The sequence below is a fragment of the Peromyscus californicus genome, unplaced genomic scaffold (genome assembly GCF_007827085.1).
Source record: "Peromyscus californicus insignis strain IS unplaced genomic scaffold, ASM782708v3 Scaffold_4__1_contigs__length_199733344, whole genome shotgun sequence".
Lineage (NCBI taxonomy): Eukaryota > Metazoa > Chordata > Mammalia > Rodentia > Cricetidae > Peromyscus > Peromyscus californicus.
Genome location: NW_026294562.1, coordinates 84,694,570 through 84,709,478, shown reverse-complemented (window position 1 = coordinate 84,709,478; position 14,909 = coordinate 84,694,570). Strand labels below are relative to the sequence as shown.

General features: G+C 48.8%; 1 protein-coding gene across 3 annotated transcripts in view; it reads left to right on the top strand.

Annotated features, from left to right (window-relative positions):
• Positions 1-2,801: 2,801 nt before the first annotated feature.
• The window catches only part of Vps35l (VPS35 endosomal protein sorting factor like), a 109,576-nt gene continuing 97,468 nt past the window's right edge, over positions 2,802-14,909 (top strand). The window contains exons 1-6 of one of the 3 annotated variants that reach the window (XM_052761151.1): positions 2,802-2,929; positions 5,949-6,048; positions 8,057-8,224; positions 10,475-10,597; positions 12,139-12,163; positions 14,597-14,673. In XM_052761151.1, the coding sequence (XP_052617111.1) occupies positions 2,826-2,929; positions 5,949-6,048; positions 8,057-8,224; positions 10,475-10,597; positions 12,139-12,163; positions 14,597-14,673 (597 nt within the window). In that variant the 5' untranslated portion in view covers positions 2,802-2,825. Of the gene's footprint in view, positions 2,930-3,571; positions 3,582-5,948; positions 6,049-8,056; positions 8,225-10,474; positions 10,598-12,138; positions 12,164-14,596; positions 14,674-14,909 lie in introns of those variants that run through there. The other 2 variants (XM_052761153.1, XM_052761152.1) reach the window with 2 other exon arrangements.

Sequence of the window (14,909 nt, the reverse complement as noted above, 5' to 3'; positions counted from 1 at the left end):
TCTTGTTGGATCTTTTTATTTTTAACCAAGGAGGACATTTGGGGACTAGATACTGAGGAATATGTGGCCAAACAGCATCTGAGATGATGGCGTTTACAACTTAGGCCGGTGATAGGCAGACCCGTTGTTTAACAGGTAACCTGTCCTGCTGCTGATTTGAATAATGTCTGCTTCTTTGAAGCTAGACACCTGCCAAGAGCAATGGAGAGACAGGAGAGAGGCAGCCTTAGATGGGCTCTCACAGTGATGCCTTTGCCTTTTACACTGAGAGAGCTCTAATGTTACCCCAACAGCTAGTGTCACCTCTCGCTGAGATGTTGTTGGTCATCTGCAAGGTTCAGTGTTCACACACCTCTGATCACGCCAGCTCATGTTATCTTCATGTTCTCAGCAGTGTCGGAAATGACTGGAAATCACTGATGCTGCAATGTACTAAATTGTAAGAATGAAGGGACTGTTTCCATCAGCGGTCACTGACTTAAGAGCAACCTGCAGTTTATGCTCAACCATGATGAAAAGCAACAGTTGTAAAAGTAAGCAGTGCTGCTGCTGTTGGGAGAGTGCTTGTCCAGTGTCTTAGTCAGGGTTTCTATGCTGCAACGAAACACCATGACCCAGAAGCAAGTTGGGGAGGAAAGACTTTATTTAGCTTACGCTTCAGTATCACTGATCATCCAAGGAAGTCAGGACAGGAACTCAAACAAGGTGGGAACCCCGAGGTAGGAGCTGATGGATGCAGAGGCCACAGAGGGGTGCTGCTTACTGACTTGCTCCCCATAGCTTGCTCAGCCTGCTTTCTTATTGAACCCAGGACCACCAGCCCAGGGATGGCATCACCCACAATGAGCTAGGCCCTCTCCATCAATCACTAATTAAGAAAATGCCTTACAGCTGGATCTTATGTAGGCCTTTTCTCAATTGAGGTTCCTGCCTTTCAGATAACTCTAGCTTGTAAACTAGCCAGCATACCTAGCATGCACTAAGCCCCAGGTTCCACCCCCAGCACCACATAAACCATGTAACATCAAGTTCCAAAACCTTGAAAAAACAAAGACCTTGGGATAGTGCAATCTCTTCTTTGATGACTCTGTAACAAGGGTAAGAATTGTCAGACCTGTCATATACCAGTTAAAAATAAGCTTTGGACTGTGGAGATGAAATGACTCAACCGTTAGGTGCATTGGTCTTCTAGAGGACCCAGTTTGGTCCCCAGCACCTACTTGGTGGCCTCACAATTGTCCAACTCCAGTCTCAGGGGATCCTATATCCTCTCTGGCCTCCTCAGGCACCAGGTTCATGTGCAGAGACATACATGCCGGAAAAACACCCATACATATAAATTAAGAATGGGAATCTGGGAGCCATCTAAGTAGGTAAAGTGCTTGCTGCCCGAGCACGAAGACTTCCCTAGCACCTACGTCAAAGTCTGACAAACAGGCTGTGCACTTGCAACCCTAGCACCTGGGTGGGGGTGGGGGTGGGGTGGGGGGTGGACAGGCAGATTCCTAGGGCTTGCTGGCCAGCCCACCAGTCACACAGCTCCAGATTCAATGAGATAAACCCTGTCTCAAAACGTAAGTTGGAGAGCAATAGAGGAAAACACCAGACACATGCCTCTGGCCTCCACAGAGGAAGAAATTGGGACTCTGCAAAACTCAGTCGTAGCTGAAGTATATTCAATTGCCTTTTCCAGAACTCAAAAGATGGTGTTCAGGCCTCTTTCCTTCAGGAAATGCACTTGGGAGTAGAACCGGGAAGGTATGAGGAGTAGATGCTGTCTGGTAATTTCCCAAGTCTAAAACCCATTCTTGCCGGGCGGTGGTGGCTCACGCCTTTAATCCCAGCACTCGGGAGGCAGAGCCAGGCGGATCTCTGTGAGTTCGAGGCCAGCCTGGTCTACCAAGTGAGCTCCAGGAAAGGCGCAAAGCTACACAGAGAAACCCTGTCTCGAAAAACAAAAAACAAAAAAACAAACAAACAAAAAAAACCATTCTTATTAGAGTTAACTGAGAATACCAGCACTTACTAGTTTTGAACTCTAGTTTTCCAAAAACAAGTGATTAATGATAGATACTCCAGAGATTTCTATTAAGAAGGGAGTGTGCAAAGAGCGTTGAATACAATTATGTGTTATCACAATATCATAATTCATCCATTAAAAAAAAAAAAAGGAAACACAAAACAGGAACGCCAAAATTGTATGGTCAACATTTCTTGCTTATATTCGGACGCATGTTGTCAGCTGTGGGAAAAGAATGCCCAAAGTGCCTCACCCCCACGAAGCATGGAGAGAACCCAAGCCAAACAATGAATTAATTCGCTTCTGAATTTCTTGTGATCTGTCCCTCAGCAGGCATGGATGTGTACACACTTACTTCTCACTAGGGGGCGCAGGCGGGCCAAGCAGCCAGTAGCAGTTGTGCCTCTTAAGGTTCTGGCGGGTCCGTGGGATGGCTCAGAGGACAAGGGTAATGGCATCTAGTGCCAAGCCTGATGACCTGGGTTCGAGCGAAGGAAGGACCAAAACCTGACCGTTAAACCCTGACCTCCAACGTGCACCGTGGCACATCTACGTACACATACATGTGATTTAAGCCAGGCGAGTTGATGCAGGCCTTTAATTCCAGCATTTTAGAGGCAGAGGCAAGTGGATCCCTATTAACAAAATAGAACACCAAAACAAATCAAGCAGGATGACGGAGCTAGGTTTTGTGAGGGGACTGCCCTTCGCAAACGCTGAGGAACCCAACTCAGAGGAAGTTACCCATCACAATCATGGCGGATGACGGAACTCACCATCTTCAGAGCGGAAACTGCCCTTCACAATGATGGCGGCCGGGGCGGGGCCGAGCCTCTCTGGACATGAGAAAAGGGGCTGGCCCCAGAAAACAAGCGATCATGTGACTGGGAAGATGGCTGTCTTTCCCTGGTAAGGAAGAACCGGCGAGTGGGCTTTGGGGAGCGGCCGCCCTTGGCGGGTCTCTGCGTGGGTGGGCAGTCATCCCTGTTGGCAATCAGTGATCTCCATCCCAGCCCGGGTTGTCAGGACTCCGGAAGAGCAGAGCCGCTGACAGTCCACTGCTCCTCCCCGCGATTCCGCCTCATGCCTACTCCGTCCAAGGCTTCTGCTTCCCTAGGAGAAGTTGGCACGTCCTGAGGGTTCTGGGGAAGGGGATGAACCCGCTCCGGGTCGGCCCCCAGGAGACACGGTCGTTTGTTCCCTGAGCTCCTCAGCTCACTTAAAGTAGGTTTTCCCATCTGTAAAGTGGGGCCATTCACCCTACTATGTGCAGAACCCTCGGACGTGCTTCAGAGCGGTCAGTATAACTGAACACAGAAGAAGGGTGTCCAAAGGAGGCTTTGAACAAGCCCAAAGGAGGGAGCAGTCAGTCAGCCCCACTGGCAGCCTGGGAAGATACAAAGAAGAGCCTCCAGCTGGGCCTTGCAGGATGAATAGGAGCTCACCAAGCAGGAAGGAATAGCGTGTGCCAAAGTGACTGGCGTACGGGGGCTTTTTGTGCTTAGAAGTGAGGTGATCTTCAGGTAGCAGGCGATTTGCGTCAATAAAGAACCCACACAAGGTATGCTGTTGGCAATGAGGTTCAGGATTGAAGACCTTTGCATCTCAGGGGCTAATTTTCTGGCTTCCCTCTTCAGATGATGGCAGGTAGCTTGAGTTATGAGCATGAAAGAAAGTGGCAGCCCTAGGCCTTGAACACGATCGACATCAACCCCCTGGCTTTATGTTGGCCCGACACTTGACCTCATTCCCTCTTGCAGAGTTTTTTTTTTTTTTTTTTTTTGGTTTTTCGAGACAGGGTTTCTCTGTGTAGCTTTGCGCCTTTCCTGGAACTCACTTGGTAGTCCAGGCTGGCCTCGAACTCACAGAGATCCGCCTGGCTCTGCCTCCCGAGTGCTGGGATTAAAGGCGTGCGCCACCACCGCCCGGCCCTCTTGCAGAGTTTTAAGAGACCCCTTCAGGACACAGCACAGCAGCATGGGTGCTGTGGAGCTCTTAGATCACTCCCCGGGCTTCTGTCACTGTGCATGCTAGTTTGGTCAAAAGGCCCTTTTGAGAATGGGGGCCAGCAAGTGAGAAACATCTGGTTTCAGTGAACTCCCCTGGAATTTGTAATGAAAGACTCCAGGAAGATGCTCTTAGCACCTCTCCCCACTACAGTTTTACCTTTGACGTTTCTCTTTATAAAGTACTGACAGGGGCCCCAGCTCTGCTAGTGTCTAGGGTCTTTGTAGCCTTCCCACTCTAGCAGGCACTAAACATTTCTCTGTGTGGTAGTGCACACTCATCTTTCAATTTTGCCCACTGACTTCGTGGTCCTTAGTGAAAGAGAATTGTGTCCATCTTCCTGGTGATTGTAGGCACGCAGTAGTTCCTATGGATGGATGAGGGAATTGATGAGGTCCATGGGAAGTGTGCTTCTGCTTTGAAGATCACATTTGTCAAGGGGTGTGCTGAGTGCTCAGCATGCAGCATCTCATTTAATACTCCCAAATCTAGTTTTGATTTGAGAACATGGAATAAGAGTTGACCTAAGGTCATGAAGCTTGCTGGGTGACTTCTAGGGACTTGGTGGTCAAAGAGTACCTGACCTCTTGGAGTTTGCTCTTTCCCCAGAAGAGGGAAAGTGGAGGAGGGAATTGGCCTGTGTAAGCACGAAAACCCGTTTCTGGAGTGTATGGATGGGGGGTACGCATACCTTTGTTAGAGAAAAAGTCTGATTTTGGGCACCTGCTGAAACTGGAAGGCGGTGTGTGTAGTGGTGGCAGCGGTGGGGTTGCCACAGCGGAGGAGTGTGCTGTAGGAGAGAGGAGGGTCTGGCTACACAGACAGTGAGCGGGACAGAATAGCAAAGGGCTGCCATCAGCAGGTCACAAGTGGCTAAGAGGAAATTGTGGGTAAAGCTACCTGAGAGGTTCTCCCTGAAGTGAGGCCTAGTGATCAAATGTGTGTGCTGGGGGGACTCTGAAGAGAGATTCCCCCCTTCCCATTGGGATGGCTTCCAGTTGTGTGGGTATGGCCTTTTCTCCAAGCCGCTCCTGTGTTAATGTCCTTCCCCCTCTGCCCTGGCTCCTCACTCTCATCACCCTGCTCCCTGATCCTTCCTCTTAACACTGAGCTGATGAAGCTACGTTTATCATTTCCTTTGCTCTAGTTGTCTTTTGGCTTTTGCAGTTGCACACCCTGGGCTTTTTCTTGCTTCTCTGGAACTTATTCTTCTGGGGCACCTCCTCCAAGCCCTCGCTGTGGACCCTGTGCCCTGCTGTGTCCGTCCCCTTGACTGTACTGTGTCTGTCCAGCTCCAGGGGGTCCCCTGAGCCCTGCTGTGATTTTCTAGCTGCAGGAGGTCCCTTGATCCCTGCTGGGTCTGTCCAGCTCCGGAAGGTTTGCTCCAGGCTCTGGCTGCCTGGCCTCCCGGCAGCCTCATCTAACGCTGGGGAAACAAGGCTGGGGAAGCTGGCTGGGCTCTTGGTGAGCTCCTCTGTGCACTGGATCTGCCCTCACAGATCCAGGATTTGTTGTCAGAGTTTTTACCTTCAAACAGCTTGAACATTGTTTTTGTAGCTTAGTTGATAGAGTGCGTACCTAGCACACAAAGTTTTGGGTTTCATCCTTAGCATGGTATAAACAGGATGTCATGGGGCATGCCTGTAATTCTAAAGCTTGGGAGGTGGAGGTGTGAGGATCAGGAGTTCAAGGTCATGCTCAACCACCTAGTGAGTTTCAGGCTAGTCTAGGCTACACAGTAAACTCAAATAAATAATAAAATAATTTTCATGTTTTTATTTAGTGTTTTGTATTGTTCTTACTAACAACATTATATGCTCCAAATTGCTCCCTTGTCAGTGGGATCCAGATAACAGTTGTAGGTCTCAGTCACCCACCTAGTGTCACCTTTCTGATTCACCAAATGTGTTTCTGTTCACAGGCACTCCCGGAACAGGAACTACAAGGCGGAGCTGGCGTCTAGCAGGTTGGAGACAGTGCCTCTGGAGTGTGGGGACTACCACCCACTGAAGCCCATCACTGTGAGTTGTGTGCAGGCTCCCTACAGCAGGGCCTAGTGCCTTGGTGTCGTGGTAACTGCTTTTGCGTGTTTGAATCGACCCCTCGTTAGGTTAACTTCCTGTCATCCTCGGCACTCCCACCTTCTCATGTCCTTGAAGTTGCTGTGGGGGAAAGGCCAGGACCCCAGGTTTAGATGCTTCCTAATCTTTCTATTGGAACAAAGAGTCACTCTGGCCACCAGGGGGTCTGGTGGTCGTGGGGTGGAGCTGTCTTAAAGAGCATCTTAGATTCTTCAGTTCAAACAAATGAAAGCAGGCAAGAGGCCTGCCGGTCCCTCTCTGTTATGTGAGCACTCTTATTAACAGGTGCAGCTGCCCCTTGTCCTTTGGTGTCCTGGAAAGATTGGCTTCAGGTACCCCATGGATACCAAAACCCTCCCCATCTCAAGGCCCTGATATCAAATTTCTATATAGGCTACATACACCCTCCCAGGTGTTTTTTGTCACATGTGGACCAGGTTTGGTGGTACACATCTGTCATCCTCACACTCAGGAGGTGAGCAGGAGGAGCGAGAGGTCAAGGTCATCTTGGCTCCATGAAGCTATCTCAAAATAAATCCAATGCTTGTATTACTCACAGTACCCAGTCAAGAGCTGTTCACTGGAGCTCAGGAAATGACAGTCTATACTGGTCAGCTCAGATGCAGTTTTAGGCCTTTGATGGTTCTGGGCTTTGAACCCAGGACCTTATAGATGCTAGTCAGGTGCTCTACCTCTGAGCCATACCCCAAGACAAGTGCAGAGATTTTTATTGAATATTCAGTCATGTAACATTGGACACTGGGTGGTAGTCATGTTGTGGTTCATGATCCCACCTAGACATTGCTGCCAGGCAGATGGCATGGTGGCCTTGTTAGAAAGCAGATTCCCAGGGCTGGAGAGACGGCTCAGCAGTGAGGCCCTTGCTGCTCTAGCAGGTATCAGGTTCGGTATCCCGTACTCCCGAGCAAACAGAAAGCAGCCCTGTGGTGCTGCTCCGGCTGCACAGTGAGCACTGGGCTAGTCTGGCCTACCCAGGGAGGTTCTGTCTTAAAGACGAGTGAACAAACCAAACGGAAGAACACTCTTAAACTCACCACCACAATGGAGAAGACGTCTTTTCTGCATTGTTTGTCTGCCACCAGCTATGGGGTGGGTCTACACATTGAGCAGTTTCTGCTCTCCTGCCTCCAATGGGTGACCTTTCACCCAATTCTGACAGCGTTCCAGACAGGAAAAGCCAGTGTCTTCCTCTCTATTTACAGTCCGTGCATAACACTTCTGTGACCTCACATACCAGATAACAGCAAGCCGTTCTCCAGCAGACACCAGCTTTGGGGAGCACTTTGAATCCGACCCTACTTAGAGATAGCTAGCACCAGACTCCACGTCAGTTACTAGGGCCAAATCTGGGGTGTGCCCTGTGCCCCTGACCTATATAAAGGTCCTGCCATCTTTCCTTGGGTTCCATTAATTTGCTGAGGCAGTGTGCAGAGCTCAGGGAAGCCCTCCCGGTCAGGACAGTATGGAGAACCTGATGGCCAGCTGGAGGCAGGGTGTTCAAGGAGACATGTGGGGGATGACCCAGAGCTTCTCTGCCTCCCAGGCATGACCCTCCTGCCACCTCCATTGTTTATCATCCTTGCTCATCGTCACAGATATTCCTCAAGTGCCTTCAGTGTGGGGTTTCATGTAGGAGGAGACACTCAGTGGTCAAGTTGATTATTTTGAACTTTGTTGCTGGCTCTGCCCTTCCTGGAGGGTGGGAATGAGGCCTGAAGTCATCCCTAGCTCCTAGGCATGGTTTGTCTTCCTGAGGACCAGCTGCCCTGAGGGAGATTCTGTGTCATGTCAGTTTGTCACAGAATGTAAACATTCCCTCTGCCCCAGTGACTGGTCAATCCAGCCTCCACAGGAAGACAGAGTGACCTGGTTGACTGTCACCTGGTGCAGGTTCCAGGTGACCTCCACTGTACAACTTTCTTCACAGGTCACTGAGTCAAAGACAAAGAAGGTGAGCCGGAAAGGAAGCACTTCATCCACTTCCTCCTCCTCTTCCAGCTCCGTGGTCGACCCTCTGAGCAGCGTCTTAGATGGCACTGACCCCCTGTCCATGTTTGCAGCCACCTCAGACCCTGCAGCCACAGCAACAGCCACAGTAAGTCCGACTGCCTGGCCAGCAGCAGGTCTCTGGGTGTCAGTCAGGTCCTTACCTGCAGGGATGGCGGTTTGAAGGTTCATGAATAATGCCTTGGGGCATTCTGATTGTGACAGTCCAGGACATCCTCATACCTGTGGTTTTTTTTTTTTTGGTTTTTGGTTTTTGGTTTTTCGAGACAGGGTTTCTCTGTGTAGCTTTGTGCCTTTCCTGGATCTCGCTCTGTAGACCAGGCTGGCCTCGAACTCACAAAGATCCGCCTGCCTCTGCCTCCCAAGTGCTGGGATTACAGGCATGAGCCACCACTGCCTGGCATACCTGTGTTTTAAGTGATGATTAAGTGTGTTGACTGAGAGAGGCTGGGGGAGATCTGTAAGGTCCCTATATTTTTACTTATTAATTAAATAATTTTTTTTTTTTTTTTTTTTTTTTTTTGAGACAGGGTTTCTCTGTGTAGCTTTGTGCCTTTCCTGGAACTTACTCTGTAGCCCAGCCTGGCCTCGAACTCACAGAAATCCACCTGCCTCTGCCTCCCAAGTGCTCGGATTAAAGGCGTGCGCCACCACCACCCGGCTTAAATTAATTTTTTTTTAAAGACAGTATTTCATGTCATGCACACTGGCCTGGGTGAGAATGACCTTCAACGCCTCTTCCTCCTGTCTCTACCTCCAAAGAGCTGGGTTTACTAGTATGAGGCTCCACTCCCAGTTTGTTCAGTACCTAGAGATTGAAGCCAGGGCTCTGTGCAGTCTAGACAAGCACTCTGCCAGCCAAGCCACACTCCAGTATCCCCAGCCTCTCTTCATTTAAAATATATATATATATTTTTTTTACTTGACAATATGTCTTAGAGAACTGTGCATATTGTGGCCTTGTTAGTTTGTACGGCTGCAATATATTCTGATTTCTTTGTTGGTTCCCATGGCGCTTAGGGTGTTTGCTGGTTTTGATGGCACACCATGTCTTTTAAATATATACCTCTTGGTGCCTGTGTGCAGGGGTCTGCGCAGGGGAACTCCCTATTGGATGAAGGCAGTGGACGTGTGCTGTTCTGAGTGCTGCCCCTGAGCCATCCTCTGAAGGGCCTCAGTGGTCTGTATTTCTGCCAACAGTGCTAAGTCTCACCTGTTTCCCTGATTGGCTATTAACAGTTACTTTAATTTTCTGCTGTTTGGATTGTTGGAAAAATTTTTTTTCAATATGCTTTACAATTTTTTGATTTATTTATTTTATTTTATGTGTGATTGTTTAGCCTGTGTGTATTTACCCACTGCATGTGTGCCCGCAGAGGTCAGAGGAAGGCATTATCTACTGGAATTGAAGGTACAGATGGTTGTGAGCTACCATGTCGGTGTTCTGCAAGAGCAGTGAGTGCTCTTACCCAGCCCCTTGGTGTGCTTTTTATTTCTGTATTTCAATTTAAAAAATTTATCTTGTGTGTGTATGCTTGTGGTATGCTTTTGGATATGTGTTTACATGTGTATGGAGGATGTGTGTAAGTGCACACTTGATTGTGTTTGGAGGTCAGAGGTCGACATCAGGTGTCTTTCTGGATTGTTCTCCACCTTACTTGTTGATATGTTGAGGAAGAGGCTCTCACTTAAACCCAGAGCACACAGATTGCCTCGTCTACCTTGCCGGATTGCCCAGGGCTCCCATCTTCACCTCTGTGCCTTGTAATCATGAAGACCTGAATTTGATCCCAAGAACTTGTGTGAAGAACTTGCTAAGAGTTGTGCTGGGAGGGGGGTCCCTGGGGCTTGCCTGGCCAGTTAATTTGGCCCAATAGGTAAAGTTTAGGCCAGTGAGAGACCTTGCCTCAAAGGTTGCCTGAGGAGTGACTTCTGAGGCTGATTTTTGGCCTGTACACACACACACACACACACACACACACACACACACACACACACACACTCAGAACCAACCAATATTGTGGCCAAGTGGTGACACACACTTTTAATCCCAGCAGTTGGGAGGCAGAGGCAGGTGGATCTCTGAGTTTGAGCCCAGCCTGGTCTAGAGAGTGAGTTCCAGGACAGCCAGGGCTATACAGAGAAACCCTGTCTCAAAAGCACCCCCTACTTCCCCCCCCCAACACACACACCAAAAAAGAAAAGAAAACAGTATTGCTGGGGCTGGAGTATAGCTGAGTGGTAAAGTGCTTGCCTAGCATGCTCCGAGTTCTGAGAAACAAAATGAACAGTGTCAACAAACACTTCCGTCCTGAAGAGGTTTCCTTGCCCTCTCTAGGACAGCTCCAGAAAGAAGCGTGATAAGGATGACAGCTCCTTCGTGGGACCTGATTTTGAGCCCTGGGCCAACAAACGGGGAGAGATCCTTGCCCGGTACACGACTACGGAGAAGCTGTCGATCGTGAGTACCTAGCTACATGTCAGGCTTAGTGGCCCAGCTCCAGACCCTGGAGTTTCCCCCTCAGTGTCAGTGTTGTTTGGGAGAGAAGCTAATTGGCTTCTAAAAAGTTGTGTGAAGAGTTAGGGGTACAGCTAATTCAGAAGAGGACTTGGCAGTGTGGGCCCCTCAGGAGGGTGAGTTAAGAGGGCACCCAGAGAGGAGGACAGGGTGCACCTCCCTCCTGGGTCCCTCTTGGAGCTGGAAGCTTGCTCTTGGAGTGGCCAGTGGCTCAGGTAGTTGGCTGTTTCTGGGGCATGTGTGAAGTAGAGGCCTTCCCTTTGCCCCAGGCAAGTTACTCCCATCAGGAGTACCTGCTCAGGTGAGTAGTGCCCACCCTGGGCAGTCAGTACTGTATTAGTTAAGGTCAGTATCAGTGCTTATAAGCCAGGTTCTCCCTTTGGACAGCAATAAGAACGTTCTGTCTCTCCTTACTCTGAGGACAGGTCCAGAGGTGGGGAGTCCAGGGCTGGGATGGCAACTTCAAGGTCCAGGCTCCAGGTCTTTTTGTCTCCTCTGCTATTTCTAGTGTTGCCTCATGTGTAAGTTGATAGAAGGAAAGTAGAAGAAAGATGTAGCCTCTCCCTTTTAAGTCCCCTGGCACTCCAATTCCTGTGGCTTTGGAGGTGGCCTCGGATAGTATATAGCTGCAAGGGAGGCTGGCTGGGCAGAGTAGCTTCATGGCCATCTGACTGTTAGGGAGGTTCTACCCCAGAACTTCACTCTCCTTCCTCTCCACCGGGCATGCTGAACAGAATGACAGACAGAACTGATTGGTTATTGAATACTTTTTTTTTTTTCTATTTACTTGAGTGCATAGGTTAATTCAGAGAAGCTTTTCTCAGTCATCAGTCTTTAACCCCTGGGAGTCATTTCATTTGGAAATGTCTAAAGTTATTTTTGGCTGTTAAAACTCTAGTGTGTGTTTGGCACGTTGTGGGTGGAGGCCAGAGAGACTGCAAAACTCCACAGTACATAGACTTGACCCCACAGAATGGAGCTATACAACCCACGAGGCAGGAGCATGACAGCTGAGAAACTCTGATTTAAGGATGCCCAAAATGGATCTAGTACTCAGTGCTGCTAGCATATCAAAATTTTTGCTATTTGTTAGCTCACTTGGAGACCTTACACATGAGTTGAAGTTCAAGTTTTAGGTAGTTTTTAGCAGCCTACAACTTCTATTTTTGAATATACACTCCACCGTTCATTTGCTCTGTGGGCAAACCATGGCCTCGTTGCCTTAGACTAAAAACAGCCTTGGCGTTAGAGAGACAGGGAAATACTTAAGAGTACTTGCTGCTTTTCCACAAGACCTGAGTTCAAGTCCAAGCATCTATGTCAGGCAGCTCACAACTGCCTGTAACTCTAGCTCTAGAGGATCCCACACCTCTGACTCTGAGGGCATCAGCATTTACACATACATAATCCCCAACCACAAAATGAAAATAATAATAAAAAAAGAGAAAAACCATTAATTTCATTATTGTTCTTTGTTCCTGCAGAATCTGTTTATGGGATCAGAAAAAGGTAAGATGAATGTTCTGATTGGCAAGTTTACCATGTATAACAGAATGAAGAGTAGCTAATCTCTGTAGAGGGAGCAGTTTCAGGTTACAGTCATCTGGGAGGAGAGCCCTGTGGTTGATACACTCTGTACACACTGTCAGCATCCATACTCAGACCCAGGCAAGGCCTTGCCATTTCCTTGGGTCTGAGGCACTGGGGTCCTTGACAGAGCCATACTCAGGCATGAATGCTCATCTTACAGGGGTACACTCACTCCCCACACTCCACCTTGTGCCCTGCTGCTGTGAGCTGAGCGGCTTCCTCATGGTTCCCACATATATGAACTCAAGCCCCTTTATAATCCTGAGCTGGGATAATCATCAGACATTTCTCCCTTTAGTTGGTTCTGTTGGGCATGTTGGTCACAGTGTAGTTCTTGGTAATTAAATAGTTTTGCCGTGCTGTTAGCAGATAATAGACTCCCTACCAGTCTGTGCCAGAACCAGGAAACCAGGGCCTGAGAAGAGAATCTGAGTAGCTGTGTATGTAAGCCAGTGTTCCGTTGCTGTGACAAAATACCCCAGACAATCACTGAAAAAGAGGAAAGGTTTTCCTTGGCTCACAGTTTCAGATGTTTCAGTCCATGGCTCTTGGCCTTGTGGCTTTAGGCCCATGCTGGCACAGTCTAGAGTAGTGGGAACACATGATAGAGGAGGCCTGGTCACCTTATGGGAAGCAGGAAACAGAAAGAGGAAGGGGCCAAGGTCCCCTCAACAGCACATTTTTCAATGGCCTAACTTCCTAATGCTGGCTTGGTTCTGCCACCTCCCGGGGCACTGTGAGCTGGCAACCAAGCCTTCATCACATGGGCCTTTGGGGGGATATTCCAATTTCATCCTGTATTCATTTGGTAGGAAGAGCAAGGGCCAAGTCAGTCATGTGACCCTCAATCCCTTCATGGGCAGCCCTTTGAAAATGGGGAGATGATTCTGAAGTTGGTGGGTTGGAGAGCAGCAGTGGTCTGGATAGATCCTCTTGTCCTCTGTCTGGGCTGTGACTTCCAATCTATTATCTACACCTACTGGTCCTGTCAGTATTGGGGATTGTAATCAAACGTTTCCTGTTCTGACTGCCTAGTCCCAAATAACTGACTCAGGGGCTAAATATGAATTATAAATGCTTGGTCAATAGCTCAGGCTTGTGACTAGCTAATGCTTACATTTTTTTTTTTTTGGTTTTTCGAGACAGGGTTTCTCTGTGTAGCTTTGCGCCTTTCCTGGAACTCGCTTTGGAGACCAGGCTGGCCTCGAACTCACAGAGATCCGCCTGGCTCTGCCTCCCGAGTGCTGGGATTAAAGGCGTGCGCCACCACCGCCCGGCCTAATGCTTACATTTTAAGCTGACTCATATTCCTTATTTATGCTCTGCCATGTGGCAGTACCTTTAGCATGGCATGTTCATCTCCTGCTCCTTCTGTGTCTGGCTGTTGACTCCTGACTCTGCCCTTCTCCTTCCCGTCATCCTTAGTTTGGTCGCCCCACCTATACTTCCTGCCTGTCTACTGGCCATTCATAATTTTATTAAACCAATTCAAGTGACAAATCTTTAGTGTACAAGAGGATTATTCCACAGCAGGGGATAGTGTTGACAGCTGCTGGCTGAAAACAGCTAGGCCTGTTTGCTTTGGAAGGGAGGGATCTTTGATATTTCCCCCCTCCCCTCTCCTGCTCTGGGCAGATGAAGAGGTGGGCTGTCATGTAAGTGTAAGGACTTGGTAATGTTATGCATGGCAGAGTTTTGGCATTGTTCCTTTAGTAACAAGCAAACAGTGGGTGTGATTCACAAATACTATACGTGGAGTTCACCTTTCTGGGACTACCCACTTTGCTTCTGGAGGCATCTGCTGGCGGGAAGAGCTTCTGCTAGAACTCAAGCTGTGAGGAAGCTGAAGCTTCTTTCACCATCTCAGTGTTCTGAGGTGAATTCGTTTCCTGGCGTGTTCACGGTGACATGAGAAGATGCCTTTCCTGCTGGGTATGGGTGCAAGAGAAAACTGTAGCTGGAAGTTTTCCAGTGTTCTACTCGAATACTCAGTCCTGAAGTCCCACAGCTGCTTATAAAATAATCACTCAGGGGCTTATTATTAATTGCCAACTGTATGGCCTATTGCAGGCTTCTTGCTAGCTAGCTCTTTTATATTTCTATTAATCTATGTGTTGCCACGTGGCTGTGACATTACCAGTCTGCTGGCATCTTGTTGCTCCTTGGGCAGCGGGCTGGTGTCTCCTCTTACTCTTCTTTCTTCAGTTTAAATGTTCTACCTAACCTTATTCTGCCTTGTCATTGGTCAGACAACTTTATTTATCAACCAATCAGAGCAACACATAGTCACAGCGTACAGAAAGATATCCCACAGCAGAAAGCTACTTGTTGACCAATATCTCTCCCATGTAGGCAGAGCTGGGGCTGCAGCTTCTGCTATGTCAGAGAAGGTTCGGACGCGCCTGGAAGAGCTGGATGACTTTGAGGAGGTGAGCAATCCACTTACAGGGCACATCTACAGCCCCCCTGCCGAAGAATGCCAGACTGGGTGGCGGCTCATTGTGCTAGGCTTCCTGGGACCCTGACTTAGTTCAGGGAGAGATACTGAGGCATAATGGCCAGCCACAGGGGGACCTGAAGTGAGCTGGTTCTCCGGGAGGCCTCTTTTCACTTTGTGATGTGGGAGCAATCCCTCTGTCATCTGGGGGCCCTGTCAGTAGTAACA